The 20,902-nt window shown below is 44.5% G+C and overlaps 1 protein-coding gene across 1 annotated transcript in view; it reads right to left on the reverse strand.

Annotated features, from left to right (window-relative positions):
• The window catches only part of ctnnd2a (catenin (cadherin-associated protein), delta 2a), a 157,779-nt gene that overhangs the window by 118,785 nt on the left and 18,092 nt on the right, over positions 1-20,902 (reverse strand). The window contains exon 2 of the mRNA XM_019893721.1: positions 19,147-19,277. Coding sequence (XP_019749280.1) covers positions 19,147-19,275 — 129 coding nt within the window. The 5' untranslated portion in view covers positions 19,276-19,277. The remainder of the gene's footprint in view (positions 1-19,146; positions 19,278-20,902) is intronic.

Here is a 20,902-nt window from a genome sequence, read left to right on the forward strand (position 1 = left end):
GGGGGGGGGGTGCACGTGTGCACAACTGCATGCATTTGAGAGCTGTAAACAGGAAACTGTGAGTGTGGCCGAAGAAGATATGCACGCAGACCCGGCTTGGTCCGTCTTTATTATGGCTTTAGTGTTGCTTGTTACATGCAGTCGCCTGTAAAAATGTAAATGCTCTGAATTTAAAATATGCCTTTAGCATAAAAAAGAGTGCCCTTTTTTTATTATTTTATTTTATAATGTCAATAAAGGCTCAGGGAAAAGGGATTAGGATGTCATTTTCACCATGTAGAATATAACATTGGCTGCAAAACAATCAAGCCATTCAAAGCGTCTGCTTCGTTTCATCTTATGTCCAATGAATGCTTGAATGCCTGACAAGTATATGCAGAAAATGTGCTCTGAATTCTTATTATTATTGATTTTCGGGACAGTCTGCAAGATGACAATCAATTAAATTTTGCCTACAAACCTTGAAATGCTGACATTTTTATTTAATGGGTTAAAAAAAAATTACCGATACCTGTTTGGATGCACATGGGCGATTCAAAGCAAGTCGCAACTCAGGCAAAGGAAGAATGTCAAACCGTCAACGTTCATGATCATAACATCATTCCTGTATGTGATCCTGTTAACAAATACTTTTAAGCAAACAAAAGGGACGTCTAAATGGCAGCACTTTAAGCGAGCAGCAGCGCTTCTTCACGTCGTTTATCTCAATCGTCCGTCTCCGAAATGGCTTTTGCATGTGTGATGGAATGAGAGTGCTGGTGAGGAGCTTTTGTGATTCACTCATCTGTGATTATTTCTCCCCTGTAACAGATTGTCTGGATTGCACGTAAAGATCTCCACGTCCATTCTCTACGGATGCAGTCGGAAAGTTCCAAAGCATTTCGCTTGTGATAGATTCCGCACTGACTGGCCATTGTTGAAGGCTGACCATTCACGGAGCTCGTTCAATATTAGAAACGGGTGAACAAAATCACAGGCCGCAACATTTGATTGACTGCTGTGAACGGCGGTAGAGAATTACAAGGCATGATAGAGAGAAGTGTTTATACTGTCATACTGCCCATCATTTAGGTCAGACGTCAGCACAATCAAGAGCGGGCAGTTAAGCGGAGCTTCGTTGCAAGCAGTGGAATTATACAGTGTTCACCTTCCAGGTTTTATGCGACAATTGCGGCTAATAATATGGCATGATTTGTTTATTGTTAAAACCCTCTAGGAGCCTCTAATTGAAGTGTGCACACATTTATTGTTTGCAGTCGACTGGCCTATTGTATCGTCTCCGAGACCATCCTGTCAAGTGCCATCCATTTTAATGTTTGTACTTGAAGTGTCATAAATCAGTGGCGCTTAGTCTTTAACTAATAGACGGACTCATCACGATACGTCATTTGTCTTGAGCAACCATGATAAATTAGCAAGACATATTGATCAAATGAAACGGGTGTTAAAGAATCCCGCAGAATGAGCAGCACTGATAAGAAGAGCGCTACCGTCCATCGATAAAAAAACGGTGGGAAGGTCTTTCCAAGGTCAAAACTATTCAGATGCTTTATCGATGGATTTGTGTCTTGAAAGGAGCTTGAAATCCCGACACTGGATTAAGGGGAAAATCGATCAGGGTCTACTGCCCCTGGTCTATGACAGCGAGCATTCACGTGCGGACATACAGCAGTGTTCCGCGGCAGCGTAACGGTTCGTGCTCCCCGAGTATGGATTTGGCCGCCGACAAAATGTCATTTGGAAAATGTCATCGCCTAAATGCCATTGCGGCTTCGTATGTGTCCAAATTGTGCCTGCGTGTGTACTCAGACATGCTATCATCGCTGCACCCAGTAATGCATCCAATAAGTGTGTGTAATTTCTGGTAAAAAAAAAGGGGGGGGGCGCGGGGGTGTTGGTAACATCTTGCTTTTTGTTTTCTTTAGAAACGTATATGATTTATTTCAGCAAGTACGGGAAATCTGTCTGTGGTCTGTTTTTTGTTGATAGGATAGGAAAGGCAGATAAGCAGAGTTGTTTGGACGACTGGTGGCATGGGAAAGAGATTTAGTTAGGGAAGTACAGTATCTAAGTATGGCGGGGCAGGTGTGCAGGCTTGTAAATTGGTAGCTGCATTAGTAGATGTTTGGGTGGATAAGAAATGGAAAGAATTCAACCAGAGTATATCTTACCCATCGTAGATACTGCCAAACCAAAATAGAGAGGCACTTAAAAAAATTTCAGACCAGCTGCGGAAAATCGAGTAAAAGGGAATATGTAAACATGTCAACGTTTACTGGCAGCGCACCATTGAAGCTTGTGGACTTGGATTTACTTGAACAGCTCTGGTTGTATAGATGTAAGTGTGTGGTTCAATGCGGCTGCTGTGTGTGGAAAGCATAGAGTTGCCCAGAAAAAAAAAAAAAAAGCACGCTGAACATAGCAGGGTCCAAATAAATAGTCCAGCTCTCCTCCATCCCACCACATGATGCGACAGGACCCGAGGGAGGCCCCAAAGGTCATATGCCCACTTGCCATAACAAGCATTCATTTTGAGAGGTTAGCCAGGTTGGGGACATGCAAACCATTGCATAAACACACACACACACACACACACACACCTGCCACCAAGTGAACTCAAGCAAACATGGCTGTATACAAATATGAAGGCTTTCTAGGAAAACAAGTAGGAGGGAATTGCCAATTGAGAGAGGCATCCAGGCAACAAATGTGCAGTGTGACGTTGCGTGGAGGCTGTCGTTAGCAAGCCTCCAGTATAAAAAAACCGGTGAGAAGACTCAAAGAGAGAAGACAGTGGCAAACATTTTTACAAATGTGTTCTTAAGGCAGAGGAGATGAGAACACAAATAACGCACACACAAAGAGCAAACGCACAAATAAAAACAAACATGGCTCTATTGGCTTTGAAAAGACGAGGTCGACCCTGAGTGTGTGTGTGTGTGTGTCTATATATACACACACACACACACACACCTTTATTATCCTGGAGCTTGAGACCTGCTTTGCCTTCTGAGTCAGACCCCAGTCTGGCGAAATTGACGATTGCAAGCATAGAGTGTACTGTATGTATTTTAAACTTCTGCATGTTTGCTGTGTCAGACATGCCTGTTCGGGCATCTGTTTCTATGTGCGTATGTGCGTGTTGGACACATTATGTCGGTCCCCAAGCCTAAACAGAAGCGACAGGCATGACGGTGATAAAAATCGCAGACAGGCCCTTCGGCGCAGCTTTCTATGATCGGTAAAGGGCTTAACAAGCATCTCTGCCAGCTTCTTTCTTTACAGTTCATTCACACTATTTAAATAAACCATTCACAATTCAGAACAGGGCCTCGTGTGTGTGCTCGAATGTGTTCGTATGTGTGTGTGCGTGTGCGTGTGCCTGTGTGTGGCCCATTCACCATCAAATGAACACAATACGAAGTGCAAACAGATATGCCTGCATCTGCGCGAAACAGAAAACGACGATTAGATAATTATCTAGATGTCGCAGGCAAAAAAATAAAAGTCTTGCTACGTGCTACCCGGTTACAAACATCAATGTACACGGATGGAGAGGACTCCACAAGAATATATACGAAGAAAGCATTTCTTCCTCTGTCACTTTGCTCCTCTTTGTCACAAAGAATGCGACACATGCTCAACAGAAAATATTCTCCGATTTCCGTAGCCCTCTATGAAAGTATTCTGATTATCTCTGTGCTTAATCCATGTAAGACATTTGAAAACGTCTCATGTTTCAAACCAAACCAGTGACGGAATCATAATTTCTTTGTGCATATTCAGCGCTGTCCATTTCAAACAGCATAACAACAAAATGTGCTCTGACCGCTGTCCTTGGTACTGAATCATGGAGCAACAGGCTCAACTTCTCTCCCCTGTTGCCTTATTCCCGAGTTTTCTCCCTGCTTGTGTGTAGGACAATCAAAATGTTTTATCCGGCCGTCTATCCATCTATTTTCTAATCCGCTCACGAATCGAAGCGCACAGCTCTGCGCTGAGAGGCCAGCGTGCTAACCAGTCGAGCACACCATTCTTAACCGTTCATATTTTTAGTTCAAGTAAGATGTCCAGGCTCTATTTTTTGACACAGCTCTGATATTAGAGATGACTCAATTGTGGAGGTTGACTGAAACATTTTTCCCATGAGAGATCAAAAGAAAAACAGACGAGTGAAATCGCCATTCGAACACCAAAACACATGGTTGACATTGAAATGCTGGGAAGTCTTTAAAATGCAACTGCGTAAACAGATTTTGTGTTATATGTGTCAATAATTGCGACTATTTACGAGGCAGTCATTTCTATCGTCTGTGGCGGCCGCCATATACCGCACAACTGTTGATGATATCGCCGGCTTTTGAACGGCGCGTCTCATTTGCAGGTTGTATACACAAACAGAGATACAATCGCGAAAGGCAAACAGAAAGCTGGCGACTGTGCAGTAATTGGCAACAGAGAGGCTGTCGCCAAGTGGAAGACGAACACTGTAGCCATGTCATCTCATTAGAGAGAGAGAGAGAGAGAGAGAGAGAGAGAGAGAGAGAGAGAGAGAGAGAGAGAGAGAGAGAGAGAAAGAAAATGAGGAGACGTCGGAAAGAGAGTGGCAGATTCTAAACTGGAGGGGGGTTGGAGAGATAAACTAATGCCGAGAAAATCTGCATGCAAATGAACGGCAAACAAACAATCCCACACAATCACACGACGCATATGCACGATGGAAGGGCTGCATGACATTGGTGATCAAGCAGTGCACCCGCATGTTGGAGACAATCAAAGTATGAAATTGACTTCGTCGTGCGTGTTCATCTCTTTCTGAAAAAATAAATCAAAACAAATCATCACCCAAAAATAAATAAATAAATAAACCAGTTATCTGCAACATTAAGGGCTAGCCAATCGACCACTGTGCCGCCCAACATTCATATCTTTGTAGAATTTTTCTATCTTGAATTCCATTACATTATGCATTTTTGTGCATGGTAGCATAATGACAAAAAGAGCCAAGTCAAACTGTTTCAGAAGTCAGTTTTTCAGTGCAGTCATACAGCGACGCACCGAGAGTTGTTTATGCGCTCAGTGCTTGCTGGGCAAGCGGGTGCCTTCAAGACAGTTTTAAAATGAGTCAGTAAGCCTTTAAAAGTGTTTCGCTGGCTCATTTTAACCTGGAGGAATATCCTACAGTCGGTCTGAGGTGCACTGATGCCAACGAGGACAAAAATTCTCCCCCTGTCTCGTTTTTGGAAAGACACCAAGGACTGACTCATCCGTCGCTCTGCCAATAATCACTGCTGTCACCCACAACGAGGACCACAACTAACTCATCTTGCGCCGCTAAATGTCAGCGAAAAAAATAAATAAATAAATAAACATGGAAGGAGTTTGACTGAATTAAAGACACAGTATGAGCACTAATGGTTGACTTGTCGACTTCACAAGTCCACGATGACTTTTTAAAGCATGAAGTCGACTGGCTGCTGATCAAACGCTTTTAGCCTGCTTGAGGGGGAGGCAGAGCCACTTGTAGCAACAGATGTGAAGGGTGAGTGACCTTAATGCATTGAAATTGTCTTCTATTTTTAAAGGTGGAGTGTTGGAAAGTGAAAGAGAACAAGGGAAGAGGGATGGGGGGGAAAGCCAGGCTTCAACAGGATTGTCACTAATTTCCCTGTGTTAGCAAAGTGGAAGGAGAGCAGGAAATTGTTCCTCCGCACACAAAGACACGGGTTATTATTTGCAAACACCGCAAATTCCCACCACACAGAACCACTTGCTGCGGTGGGCCAAGAACGACAATCGGTTGTGCACGACATTCTCTGGCTGTCCCAGTGGCACACCGAGCAAGATTTTTTTTTTCTTTTTTCCCCTGGCTGCAACTTCCATCACTGATGCTCTTGTGTTCTGTGGAGGACCTCGGCCCATCGGGGATCATTCCATTAAAGCAGACAAATTATGAAAATGAACTTTTGTATTGCTTCTACGCAGGGCTCTGGAGTGTCTGCCCACACATCAAGTGTGAAATTAAACCAGCAAGTAAATATTTTATTATATGTCTATTTCGGAAAATGTGTCTGTGAGCGAGCCAGTATGCACATTCGTCTCACGATTTCATCATTTACATCATAATTTCCTCCCACAATGAGTTTGTCGGACCATGACTGGGCAGCCGGGCTCCCGGATATGCCGTTGTCGAGTGATGGTCGGAATCTGGCACCAGACTCCGCAGAATAACGTAAAGGTAAGCAGAGCTGCAGCCTTAGTGATTAGCAGATTAGCTTTAGCGAAGAATGTTACTGCCATTTGTTTTAGAAAACAGTCACATGCTTATTCAGCGAAGTTGTTCACATGGGGAGTGTGTGTTGGGGTGAGTTCTGGGGGCATTTGTGTTTGGTGTCATTTGGCAGCTTGGTGATTCAATGCTGCCTCCAAGAGTTAAAATAAAACGAAATCTGCACGAGCCCTTGCTTCATGGTGGTGCAGGTGTATATGATTAAACTAGCTCGTGGTGGTTGTGTGCACCCACTGTTAATCAGCATTTTGGATGTGGAGGTGTGAGCATCTCCCATTAAGTAGGGAGGCGGTCTCGAGTCCCTACTGAACAAGACAAATACTCTCGATAGATGTGTTGCTCGTTGTTGGGAACAATGAGATGGCTCCCTTCATCCAAAAGGCACGAAGATCACTGCTGGTTGTCATCGTAATCAAAGCCGTACTCGGCATTGGCCTGGATTCTAATTCAATCACGTCACTCGTAAAGCTTGGACGCAACCGCAAACTGAGTGAAGTGGAAGTCTCGGTACTGAGGGACGATCACGGGGTGGAAGTGAGGGATAGCATCCAAAGAGCGTTGACCCCGGGATGCAGCATGTCTCCTAGATTTGTCACGTGACACCATCCCTCAGACTCAGCGGTTTGAAATGCTGAGCTCGCCATCCTCTTCTCCACAAGCACAAGCGCACACACGGACGCAGAACGACCGTGAGCATCCTAACAAGACTCGCATGATACGTTGAGCATTGGAGCCAAAAGTCACCTTTTCAATTGCATCTAGGGCCTCGCCAGTCCCCCGTGTACCTGCAGGGCAGAAGCAAACTGGCTGTGCGGGGAGCAGGTGCTGAGGGAGACGCATGCTCCATTCACAACAAACGTGATGTAAACCACATGTGCGGCGCTTCCATTGCTGCTGTTTGTCTAGCCTGGGGCAGCCTGAGCATGCATGCAAAGCAGCATACGTTACGGCCCCCTTGTTACTTCATCGTATATATGAAATATTTCACTTCATGCGGGGGGCAAATAAAAAATACCAACAGGGCGACCAGAAAAAAGCCAGCAAAAACAATATGGTCCCATTCCAAAATAGGACCTTCGTCCCTCACTTTCAAAGAAGATCCAGGGAGAGGTGAGAGAGCAAATTGGCACACAAAAATGGTCAAGCCATCCCTAACTTGTTTTACGGCTTCTCATATGTCGAGGGGCCGCCTCTGACTTATGGTATTATCGATCAGCGCTGTCAAAAGATTACAGGGAAATTATGGCTGGAAAATGTGCTGCCCAGCCTAAGAAAGGTCGGTCTCAGCCTCAGGATAAATACCCCTTAACAAAATACTCGATGACAAAACCTCGTACCATTTCGACCTGCCCTGATTTAAACCCTCTGGACATCTGCGTAAGATGCTGAAAACACGACTCCAACTTTCTGCACAACTTCAAGCGATTAGCTCAGGAGGAGTGGCTAAAAAGCTGACATTTCCGATGGGAACAATAAAATATCGATCTCGCGATACTTGCCCTTCTTTAACACAGACGCACAGACAATTTTATCCTTGTCTCACACAGATGTCTCACCATGATTTCTGCATGTGTTGTCGTTTTGTATACAAATTCATGTGGTGCCAAAGATTCTGTTTGCAATGTGCTTCTGCTTTTAAAAAGTTTGAGACAAACTGTCAAAGCTTCTCGTCATTAGAGATGACAGTGACAAAACTCCAATTGTTTGCACATGCTCGTACAGTCTCCTTTTTCACTTCATACAATAGATAGAAATGATGAAGGAAAGGAGTATCAGAGTCTTGGCTCTGGTTAGACACACTTTGGCTTTTCACACTTATCTTGCCGAATCCACGTTAGGTGCTGCAAAGAGCATCCATTTCGTGCGCCGTTATCGAATTGAGGGCTCGGGCAGAAAGCACTCCAGCGTTTTGCCATTTGCTCCAAAGTCTGGAGCGGGCACGGGGGACCGCCATGCAAGTGAGAGATAACATGCGTATGAACAAAGAAAACACGTTCGGATCTCCCATTTGAGTGAATCCCAGCATGCCAAAACGAGCAAGTCTGAAGACGCAACTGAATTTCACACACAGGGGTCTTCCAATCAAATTGTTTCCTTTGTCCACATAAGCCTTCCATTTCTGTCACCTTTCTCCACGTCCTTTAAGAAATTCCCATGACCTCATAACCATACGCCCGCATTTCCCTGCATCCATCCACCTCATCTTGATTTTCTTCCTTGTCTTTCACACATATAGCAACCTTCCATCTGAGCTCTTTCCATATCTCCCCGAGGCCTTTGCATGCTTGTGTGAGTGTTTGTGAGTGTGCGCTCGTGCATGTTTCCATGAGCGCACGCGCACGTGTTCAACAACACTCTGGGGGGGGGGAGTCGTGAGCGATAAAAGTCAGGATTCATTAGGGTGTGACAAGGAAAGAGCGGGAGCAAGGAAGATGACATGCAACAGATCCGCTTTCACACGCACACGGATGGCAGTGGGAACGCCGCCTTGGCTCGCCGCCTCAAACTCAAAGCGAAAGGACAAAAAGACAGATGGAGAGAAATGTCAACAATGCTTTCTGGGCAGCAGATATACATTTGAGTCAAGTTGAATGGAAAAAGCTGCGAGCACGCAGCACCATCTCGTAGCCAGAGAGGGAAAAAAAAAACAAACAAAGCCGAAACAGCATTGGGGCTGTGTAGCGGCCTTCTTCCACAAATAACTGAGCGAATGCGGAGAGACACATTTTGCTGTCTGCTGATTTACCTTTGGCCTTCTTGGAGCCACAGGGTAAACGCTCACTCCTCTGCAGTCACTCTGTCATCATCTCATCTTCCTCACTTGCAGAATGGCAGGCATTGAGTTTTAACTTGTGACACCGGAAATGGGAACGCGAGCACCAGTGATTGTTTATCCACATGCCCCTCCGGTGATGAGCCGGCGACCGGTCCGGGGTGTCTGGCTCAAGTCAACCGGCACATGCCCCCAGTTCACCAACGCGAGCGCCCTTTTGGTGTTGTTTTATTTTGCCGAGGGAAAATCATTTCTCATCTCACAGGCGTGTTTGTGAGCATGCATCCGTGCACGTATGTGTGCAAGCGTGCGTGTTTACAAGCTTACGACCACGCGGTCAGAAAATGCACCGCTCGCGCTAATTGGGTTTATGGTCCAGTGTGCCGAGGGAATGCCAAGTGGAATGCTTTCAGGGAGTTAATTAACAGAAACGCATCAGTGACGGAGCTCTCGTCACAGCTGGCGCATCAGCCGAGCATGCCGAGTGTGTACGCCGCGTGACTTAAGAGCTCATTCTGCACGATTTGCAAACGCGACGACGGCATGCGAGGGGATACATGAGATGCTAACTAGAAGGCGATGACAGGACAAAAACTGTCCTCAAATGCATCAATTAATGCAGCTGTACGCAGAGCGACGACCGTGGGAGGACACGAGTTGCCTCCAACTCTGCCATGATGTTGTTGCTCGTTGTGAGCAAAATTCGACAAATGGAAAATGGATGACGTGAAATCGGTCATTTGAAATGCTTATGCTATCGGGGTGGAAACGTAAACGGGATATGTTGAAAAGAGGTTCGACGATATGAGCATTTGATTTTTACTGATCCTGTCAGCGTGTCAGGAGATTTAAGGTCGAACAAAAGGAAGAAATCAATGCAGTTACGCTGCTTGTTAATGCATAGAGACGCGCATGTTTTTTTTATTGCCCAAATTATTTGCATGAGCGGCAGGGATCCACCAATGCCTGATAAAGCGAATCAAGCATCTTGCGCACAATCATAAGCTTCATTATTTGATCAATAGCCTGGAATTCTTGATGTAATTAGTTTGGATTCGCTCAAACGGTATTATGTTTGATCCGCTTTCATTATAATGGATACAAAATCCATCCTCAGACAAAAGGATCGTGGATATTTAAAAAGGGTTTTTCTGGGATTCGTTCATGAAAAAGAGAGCGAAGGGATGGAAAGTAAGTAAGTAAGTAAGCAAGAAAAAGAACATCGCGATAGGGAGTTCAAGGGTGGGAAGCGACCAAAGAGGGTGAAACGAAAAGTGAGAATGAGAACGAAGAAGCACAGTCAACACGGGAGATATTCACAGTGACGAAGAAGAGAAAATTGTGGGAATGTCACTCACATCCAGGACAGCCTGACAGCTATTGTCCTCACTATTAACTCATCATATATAAAAATAAAAGCGCTGAAAATATTTCAGTTTTAGTCAATCAATCCAATCCAGACTCAAAATGTGAGCATCATAAAACCTAAGTGCACAACGTTAGGGTTGTGAGACACTGGAATATATTAGCCTGGATAATAGGCATTTTTTTTTCAACAGGCGTAATACACTTTTTGGCATACTACCGGTAATTCATATGCATGCGATGTGTGTTATCTTGTTCATCAGCAGAGAAAACAAAAAAAAAAAAAAATCTTCATATGAGACAATATTCCACATCCAAGAAGTTCATGACAAAACAATATGAAAAGACATTAATCAACGTTGCCTCCAAGCTACTGGTGGTGATAAAGTTGGGGAGACAATCGCCGTGGCGACCACAACCGAGCTCATTAGCCGTGGGTAGCTGCGCGGCTCTATCTTGACGCCAAGCGGGAGAGGAGGGCGACGCTACGATGCGTTCTCAGCGGCGCTGTGTCACAATGCCGTCGAGGCAGAACGCAGGTTGAGAATGATGGGCGAGCGGAGGTGCGACATGGGACCTAAGCGAGAACGAGTGTGAAGAAAAATAGAAGCAAAACAAAAAAAGGAAAAGATGGAGGAAAGGCAAACATGGAGCGATCTCTGGTTTATTTCCCAGAGAAGTCCAATGACAGAGCCATTCTTCATCAGCCAGTGTCTTTGCCGTGAATATGTCAACAGCGGCGGCCAGGCGAGTGCACGGGAGTCATTTATCTATTTAGAATGCCAAAGGGAGGGAAAGCTAAGGGCACTAAATAACAGAGACACAAAGGCGGGTGATGGAAGAGCTAAATTCACTTTCAAACGGGAAGGCACAGTTCAATTACCGCTCGCTGTGGCAAATAATTTCAAGAAAACTTTCAATCGTGGGCGTGCAATGAGGAAGTGGGTTGTTTGCCAAGAGTTTTCCCTGTTGACATTGAAATCCCAATGTTTGGATAGGAGCGCAAATGAGTCATGCAGAAGCGCGCAAAAACAACACAGCAGCATCCCAAAATAGAGGGCTATTTGCATACACGGGAGTTCGTCAAGGTGTAATCTCTGGCTGCGTACTATTTTAGGAAATGTAGCCTTTCCCCCTAAATTCATTCACTTAATGCCCTTTGGGTGGCAAAGAATGGACAGTATTTAGCGTCTCTGCCGTCAGCTAATGAAGGCACCTTGTAACGATTGTAGCTGCATCACACAAAGGCATTCCTGGTAATGGTGGTGGACCTTATTTTGAGACGCTCAGCGAGACTTTCTAGGGTCTCTGTCCATGGAAATGCGGCTCCGCATTCAGCTCAAAGACATCTTTGAGGCTGAGTGTGAATCGGCCCACGTAAGCCAGCTATAATTAGTTACCACGCTGCGAATGAATAAGTTTGGGTGGGAAAAACAGGTGGAATGACAAACAGATTTTTGTTCTGGCTCTTTCCATCGTAGCCAAGTCGAACCATTTGATCATTTGGGGATCAATGGGAACTCTAAGAACTCCATTTTGTGGCTCAGCTACACGGGAAAGTGAGAATGTGGACGGTTTATGGCAGCCGCTTCAGTGACAACTCAAGAATACAGCAGATGATGGTTCAAGATCTTCCATTCTGCTAAACAACAACAAATCCCTCCCCCACCAACAATCAATTTATTGACCTCCCTTTATTGTATGCAATACACCCATGTTGTACTGACCAGAATAATGTTGACGAGAGGCGCAGCGATAGCACGGGTGGGGATGTCGCTGCCAACTGAGCTCATGCGATTTCGTTGAGACTGAAGCAACAGCGCCTCTGCTGGTTGCAGCCAATTAGTGCGCGTCACTTTTACCAATCGATTCTTCATAAATCGATCGATCTGCATGAAAGTTAACCTTGGATTGCCTCGTTCTGGCAGCTAACCAACGCACAGTTTCACTCCCAAATCTTAACAGTGCAACTCGCAGTTAAGTCAGTGAGACGCATCATTAGCATTCAGATTTAACGTGGGAATTTGGCTTTTTCCCCCCGATTGTTGTTCCAAAGTTGATCAGCATGCAGATGATGTGAGCTGACGTCGCTTTAGCATGCAGAGAGTAGAGGTAGGTGGAGGCTAATGCTTACTTCGCAGGAGTCACACGCAGACTTACAGGCTAATGAAACAAAACCCGGTGGGGGAGCGACGCTCACCCTCTGACAACATGGAACACACAGTCGGACTTGCACTAAACTCATGCAGAGCTGCACAATCGCACGGCTCCGTTTCAGCCCCGTGCTGGCAAACGGACACACAGTTAGCTTCAATTACGCTGAAAGTAATCACAGGTGCACAGACACAACCCCACGCACACTGTATCTCAGAGAGTTGTTTACAAGGAGTTCTTCCAAGGTCTTTGTGATTAAAACCGCCGCAAAGCACTCCTGACACTCCATTACCCAGCATGCCCCGGGTGAAGCAGGAGTGTACATATTGATTTCACGCCTCATTAGATTTGGTGTCCAACAATGTCATAGTTCATGCGAGTTCGACGGGATCTTGCATCATTCCGCAATGACCGGGCACCGATGGGGGAGGAGACGGGCGACACATAACGAATGGACACAGTGAGTTCGGGCCTGTTGCAGCAACATACTTGGCAAGTGGGGCCGTGTTCTTGACCCACTTCCCACTTGCTTGTGGTGCTGAAAGACAAAAGTCTTTTTTCTTTCCCAATTGGAACGCTAAAATGTCAAACCTCAAACCACTGTCAAGCGTGACGCCAGTTCAGCAGGCACTGTGTGCTTCATTTTGCCTTTGACTTTCGGGACATGAAAAAGGACCAGCTTCAACACGTGGCCTAATCTGTGAGTTAAAGCAAGAAGTGTTGACGCTTTCAATATTTTTTTCCTTTTGTTTTGAACATTAACCGCGGTTAACGAGGTAACGTGTGCGTTAGCATTTTTTAGCGTGGGCGCCTTGAGTTCAGATACATTTCCAATGTGTTGTTTTTTTTTAATTGACATTTAGCACGACGTAGAAAGACAGAGCAAAACAAAGAAACAGCAGACTGCCAACACATCCTTATGTGCCTTCAGCTTGTGGAAGAAACGTTTTTCCTTTCCCCTTCTTGAATTTTCTTCTTCCTGAGAAAGTTAGTTTGAGAGCCTCTCAGCAGTCTTTCATTGTTTGTATCGGATCATTTATCTTTGCAACAGAGTGCACAAACGGCAACGTGCTGCCATTCCACTGATTGACCTTCAAAGGGTAATTGGCGAGATTCGTTCATTTGGACTCAGGCAACTGTGGACTGGATGGCTTCCGCCAGCTTTCTTTCTTTCACGCTCTTGCTCGCTCTTTCGGCCCTCTCTAATTCATCTCCCAAATCTCCTCTTCCCGAGTTCCCTATCATTCTCCTTTTCATTGCTCCGCACATTACATTTGGACTTTTCTCACCTACAAACTGTTCAAGGCAGACAGTTTGTGGAGTGCGCGGGGGGCTGTCCCGTCCTTTTATATGGAAGTGGTAGATAGTCCTTCTGTAAAGCCCGTTTACCATACGGAAACATCAAATGATAAATCTTTGTCCAAGTAGCTGCCAAGACATGGGTGGAAAAACTGTGAGGGCGATATGATTTAAATAAGCACGAGTGTGACGTAACAAGGGCCAACATTTAATTGCAAAGACACTTTGTTCCAACATGGGCAGCTCGCAATGATTTCATTTCTTGCGGAACGCTCTACGGTGGTCTACTTCCCCCACACAACGGGTGGGCCGGCACTCCAGAGCAACAACTATCTCAACGCTAATGTCCACTATTTATCTTCCTTTTCGTTAAGCAGATAAAATTTGCATTTTTTTTCTTTGGAGGGGGGGGAGGCACTCTTCTCACCCATTTTTCCTACATACGCGCCACTTTTTGGGCCAAATTATGAGAGCTGCCAGCTACTGTTGAAAGTGAATGAAAGGAACACATCGACCAGGACAAAAAAAAGGTCTTCCCTTTTCATTCGCAAGTATTGACCATAGACCCTGAATATTTCAATTGCTATTAAATTATTCACTTGGAAAAGTGAATAACATAATAATTGTATTTTATGTTATTGTTCTGAATTATGTAGCTGATGAAATATTTGATCATCAACCAGCGTCAACTTCATTTGAGTCTTGCCACCCTAAACCGCCGCGTCACCTCCGTGGACAGTTTCAGTCATTTTAATATCAAGCCATTGTTTCGTTCTGCTTTATGAGCGGGATCTTTGTGTTTTCAATAGTCTGTTCGATTTTATCATCTTTGCCTTGACATTTCATACATTTGATAACCATGGTCTTGACATTTATTTTTTATATTTTTGTCATTTCAGTGTGCTTGTCCTTTCAAGCACTTTGTAATGAGCACCCATGAAAAGTGCTTTTATGAATCAATTTAACTGACATGCTTATTTTCATTGGCTGAGTCACACAGTTTGAAGATGACATTTTTAGTAACTGAGGGTCATTTCGCTTTGAAGCAAATAAAGCATATTCCACCTTATGGACAGTGGGGATTGGCTCATCACCGGGAGTTTAAATTATGGAGGCAACACAGAACAGCAGTGCTAGCGGGAGAATCCAACCATTGTATTCCGATGATGCAAGGCAAGGACTACGCCTGCATCATTCAAAGTGGTTAGGACGTACATTCTTTTGTTGACAGATACAATCCAATGGGTGCTCTTAAAATCGAACATTGTACAAAATGTACCAGACCATCAATTATTTGTGCAAGGGGGAGAGAGGGGTGGGGGGTCATTTTAAGTTTTATTTCCAGCTCGTTTAGAAAGGAACACATTGCTCTTTCTCCGAAAAGGACGACGCCAAAAGATATTGAGGCGACACACCTTGCGCGAAAAATGATTACAAGTCCCCTTGGCAGCTTTTTGTGTTGTTTAAAAGCCCCTCGGTCGACACACCTGGGCTCCTTCCCCAGGGGTAGAATTGCGGCTGCCATTTATCAGTGTGTCCTGAAGGCTAAGGGAACAAACTGGAAGAAATAAAGCTCCTTTATTGCAAGCAGGACAGATTTGACTACACGGTGCAAGTGAGAGATTGATACTGTAAGTGCAAACCGTGCCTCGCCTGGCACGGGAACGCATCTTCAACTTCACACTCCTTTTTTTCCAGGCCATTGTTGTCATGAGCAGAATAATACCATTTCTCAGAGCGGATGTCACGCTGGTCTTTAGACCGCAAAGTGGCTTAGACCGAAGCAACCGTGGGTTTTGCTGCACGCAATCTCGCCACGAGTACGCCAAGACACAATTCTTGACAAATTACAAGTAACACACTAACACCAAGCGTTAACGGAGTAACACTAACTCTTTTCAGAGCGGCGTACATTCAACAGAAGGAGCTTGTCAGAAAGAAATTAAAAGCTTTTCCTTTAAAAGGCCAAAACGGCAACAACGAAAGCAAGTCTGGAGACCAAGCTGCGGTCTGGAGTATCGAATGTATTAGCTTGTCTACGCTGAGCAAGACCTTGCTTCTGTCACTTACACTAACTCTGTCAGTGAAGACCCTTTGATGGTGGATTTGTGGATTAACGCTGACTTTCAGCTCACATGCAACAAGCTTAGCGAGGAAAACCGAGCCATGTGTAGTTTTAATCACACGCATACCAAAGACAAAACACATTTGCATAAAATAGGCCGCAAGGAATCCGCCGAGTCAAACGCACACCGGAATTGGAAACAAAGCATCGCGGGGTCATATGGTGGCCGTCAGAAGCCATCGGGTCATGATACAATAGGACGGGCCCTCCTTGACTGCAACCCGCAAATCTGCCGTTTAAAGATGATCAAGCATATTTATGCTACGTTCGTGCCGACCTCCACAACAGGTCAACCCCTGCAGAAGCATTATTTTGCAGTGGCATGGAAACAGGAACTCACAACATCCGATTAAACAAGTAATGAGAAATTCACATCAGCACTTCATGTCGAGATCCAACTTGGTCTTCTTCTCTTAAAAGTCAATGGTAAGGCTCGTCGTTCTTTTGAAATCCTGAAAGTGTCGTGAAAACAACGGCTTCGCTTGATACTTTCCAATGCTATCGTGGATGGTGAATTGACGACTCAAGATGTGTACGACGCCCAATTTTGAGGTCAATCATACAGCGAAGACATTTTCTGTGTGATTCTAAGGACATGTGCCCATTTCCGAGGAGCCGCATTGCCCTGATGTAATTCATCAGCATTAAGATGTTTATGCTGAGAATGTCATTAACTTTGGAGAACGCAACAATGAATTTGAAGGTGACACTGCACAGCGTAAACACCTCGTGTCGGCCAGGAGACTTTTCCTGCCGGTACGTTTACGATCAGCGTTGCCCCTAATAACGTCACTCAGTAAAGCCTTACTCATTCGTTCTTGCCATTGTGAGTCAAAAATCGAACATGCTGCTGTATGTCATGCAGTCATCTGATTCAAGTTACGAAATGTAGACTGTCTCTCTTCGGGTAGGACAATAGCAGACCGTTGCTGGCTGCACAACTGAGTGTCGTCGATCACCACACCAAATTCAGCCACGGTCTGCCACATGCAGCAATCGGCACCTTATCGTCTCGTGGGAGTGACGTCACATCTGCAGCGCATTGCCGTCTTTCGGAGGAAGTCACAATTTCGCCTTTTCAAGCGGGAACTACAGTCCTATGTTGAGTAAGTGACAGCGAATGATGAACTCTCAGTTTCATTTAAAATGAAGTGGTCATCAATAGAGTGAGCAAGTTCCTTTTTCAAGGTAACTGTGGCAACCTTGTTTAAAGTACAGCATCAAATAGCAAAGTACTTCCTACTCCATTACAAGCTTTCTTGATTCAAACCACACAAAAACAGATTTCTTTCCATTCAGACCTTTGACTAAAAATCTCGGCGGCAATACTGTAAAGCATATCGGCAGCGGTGGGCCTCTTGAAGTTTTACCAGAGGCACCCTGAGAGATGATGCAAGGCCCTGCAAAGCATCTCAAAAAACTCCGGCAGTTCCGCACCGAGCGGTCCGGGAAAATGTTAATGGTGGGCGTTTTAACTGAAAATTTACACATCAGAGAATGTGCCGATTAAAAGTCCGACTCTTTTCCTGTTGCCGTGGCCGACTCATAGTCGACCGCTTGTAAATGACAGCGCCCCGACCAGCGAAATCTTCCAGTGAGTTATTGAAAGTTAGTGAAACAGTCATCCCTAATATGGATGTCAAGCGCCCTTCCGCCAGAGTAAATTGGCTATTCCATCATGGTTTCATTCAAGTAAAAACGTATTTATTGCCTCTGAAGTTTGTTGTCGTGCGTATGCCAATTACTGAAGCGGCGCTCGGCGCCACGATGAATGAGTCCAAGCCGAAACACCAATCACCCAATGCAATTAGTGCGTTTATTTCTCACAGTGCAACTTGGGATCGACAAATGCCTTTTGGTTTTTTGGGGATGTTCTTTCCCTTCTCTGTCTCTGAGAATTTGGATGTTTCTGCTTAAATGAGATCAAAAAACAAACAATGGGGCGCGCACACAGACATACTCGGAATACCGTGGCTGTTGACCTTTACAATGCTGCCTTGAAAGCCTTGCCAGTCACCCCCACCTAGCCTTGCCTATTCTCCTGTTCCGGTAACAGCAAAAAGACCACATCAAGTCATTGGATAGCTTTTAATGACTATTTCAATTATGTCTGCTTGGCAACAGCTGGAGCCCCGGTAATACGCTGTCATCTCCGTCCATTGTGCTTCTCACACTCCTACTGCATCTTTCAATCTTTATGCTTTCCATACATGGCATAGCCTTCCTTGAATAATGGAATGAAAACTATTAATTAGAGCTGCCAGGAATGATGTTTGAAATGCTATAAAGAAAAGGAACCGAGGCAACACTAAATACCAATATACCAAAAACTCACATGTACTTGTGTTGGTGTGGAATATACTTCCAGGGGACCTGGATACGCTAAATGCTGATTTCATATTCTTGCAAAACGGAGCAATAAGCATCCATCAAAAGCAGCGTGAATCGTGATGGTTTGTCGACTGCTTCTCTGAGCTTTTTTTTTTTTTTAACCATGGAAGTCACCCCCACCATCTTCACTAAACGCAGCCTGTGCTCTCTCTGACTAGCATTGTTTTTACTTACTACAAAAATATGAAAAAAAATGAAAGAGTTTTACACATTTGCCACCCCCCATCCCTGAAAAAAAGACATTCAAATCAAGTCAAGTCACATTTATTTCTATAGCCCTTAATCACAAACAGTCTCAAAGGGCTTCACATGCCCACAATACTCCAAAAACGCCATCCGGGGAAAAATAAGAAACCTTGCGAGGGGACCGCAGATAGGAGAATTCCACTTGCGGGATGATCAATGTTACCAATTTACAAGGCAATCTGCAGATGAAAGAGAGTAATAACTCATAATTCAATTCAAGAAGGAACTCAACCATACCATCAAAAACTTGTAAGTACACTGCTGAACGGCTGCAGGTATTCTTTGAAGCGTGTATGAGGGATTTAAAAAAAAAAAACACTGACTTTCTGAATAAGTCTGAGTGAAAAACAACCACTTTTATAGTTATTAACTGCACATTCACATCGACAACTGCTTTTGAGAGCCAGAACGTGGCGTCATTGAGACCAAGAATCGGTCTGTCCAGTTTTCAGTGTCAAAGCGCCACAGAGGCAGACTGTCATGTGTAACAGGAAACGTTGGTACCTGCTCTTTGACAGAGGCCAGGATCGAGGAGGTTGTCTCCGTCTCTGACCGGTCTCCGTTGGAGGCCGACATCACCGGGGGAACCGTGGCTCCCTTCTCCTGCTCGGCGGGCTGCTCTGGCACAGGCATGGCTGAAATATCAAAAATACACATTGGCTGAATGAACAAAAACAACCGGAGCTTTCCTTCTCTTTCTTTACTCTGCATAATGTACGTGTTTAATCCATCGTGTTTAAAGTGAAAGCTAAAGCTCAATGTTTCATTTGGAGAAAAAAATATATATATATATAACGCTAATCAATACAAAGATGTCAGTATTTCAATAACCTCGATTCACAATCCATGCAATAAGAGGTATGTTGGAAGCAGTCGAAGGGGAGGCTTTTCAAATCGTTCACCAGCACCAAATCTCACTCCCTGCAACAATGTCACGTGGCTTGTTCAAAGGAGGTGTGGAAATGATCGCCATTTTAATTACTTTGACGATGAAAAAGGGGAGAAGTGAAGTGCAGAGAAAAATCAATAATCCTGTGAAATCTTGAACATGGGGCACCTTTTTGAAGGTAAAAGCTGAGAAAGTGGTGCCCTTTCATCATCAGGCCTGCATACACGCATGATTTAAGATGCATTGTTTGCCCGCTCCGAATGGGGTCGTCGGCCATGTAAGGCCTGCGCAGGCAGAAATAGTTGACGGGCCAGAGACGCGGACATCTCACAAGGGTGAAATTAAATGTAACCAGACTCATATTTTCTGCACCGTCCTCCTTATGTCTCCTCCATTCAGACAACCGACGCCAGGCTTCAAATGCAAAATTAATACGCGCTTGACATTTGCTCGGCATCTTCAGCCACGTCATTCGAGCGGATTTTGGCACACTGATGAGTCATGGATTGATATTTTCCAGGCCGGAGCCTCATCATTGATTAAACACGGAGGAGACACGGCAAGGTGTGCATGATTGCTCCAAATCCTCCATGTCGTTATAAATCGAGGCTTTGCTCAAACTTTAAGAGAACCAAACGGATAGCGTTAGTTACAAAGCAGAAACAACTGACATTTATACTTCATCTTCTTTAAAAAGCTTCCTTAAAAAAATAATAACAACAATAATAAATAACGAGAAATCGCAAAGAAACCACAGGGAGTGGACGTTGTCAATAGAAGAGAGTAAATAATGAGCCAAGTAAGTGGAGACTCTTTCCTGGGAGACTCATCAGTCCAATTACAAAGTCTAATGTTGACATCTGAGTCAGTGCCAACTTTTGTTAGGTCAACGCTGTGGCCCGTGCACAGCAACGCCAAGTCGAAGCGCTGCAATAATGATCGCTGTCTTACAGTTGCAAGTGTAGTTACTGAAGGCAGAGGCTGAGCAAACAATAGCGTCCTACATTTAGTGCGAATGATTTGTGTCTCAATCTCACAAGATGTTTGGTACGTTATTGCTCAGATAGCACAAGATTAAATTATCCAGGAGAGCGGTAGTCATCATGTGGTACAAGTCCCACAACTGAAGTGAATGGTCGGCTAGCAAAATATTAAAATCTATTTTTTATTTTAACATCAGATTTTTTTCCCCCTTTTACAAAGATTACAAAGATGAACTCATTTTGACTGTTTAACTGGATTCTTGTCCTATCAAAGCTTTGCTAGTGCCAGAACTAAACATGAAAATTGTACAATAGATTTGGATATTTTTTTATGAACACCTAAACCTACTAGGTAACTATTTTTCAGCATTGGTCATGATGGCGGAGA

This window comes from Hippocampus comes, unplaced genomic scaffold, assembly GCF_001891065.2.
Source record: "Hippocampus comes isolate QL1 unplaced genomic scaffold, H_comes_QL1_v1.1 scaffold514, whole genome shotgun sequence".
In the NCBI taxonomy this organism is placed as follows: domain Eukaryota; kingdom Metazoa; phylum Chordata; class Actinopteri; order Syngnathiformes; family Syngnathidae; genus Hippocampus; species Hippocampus comes.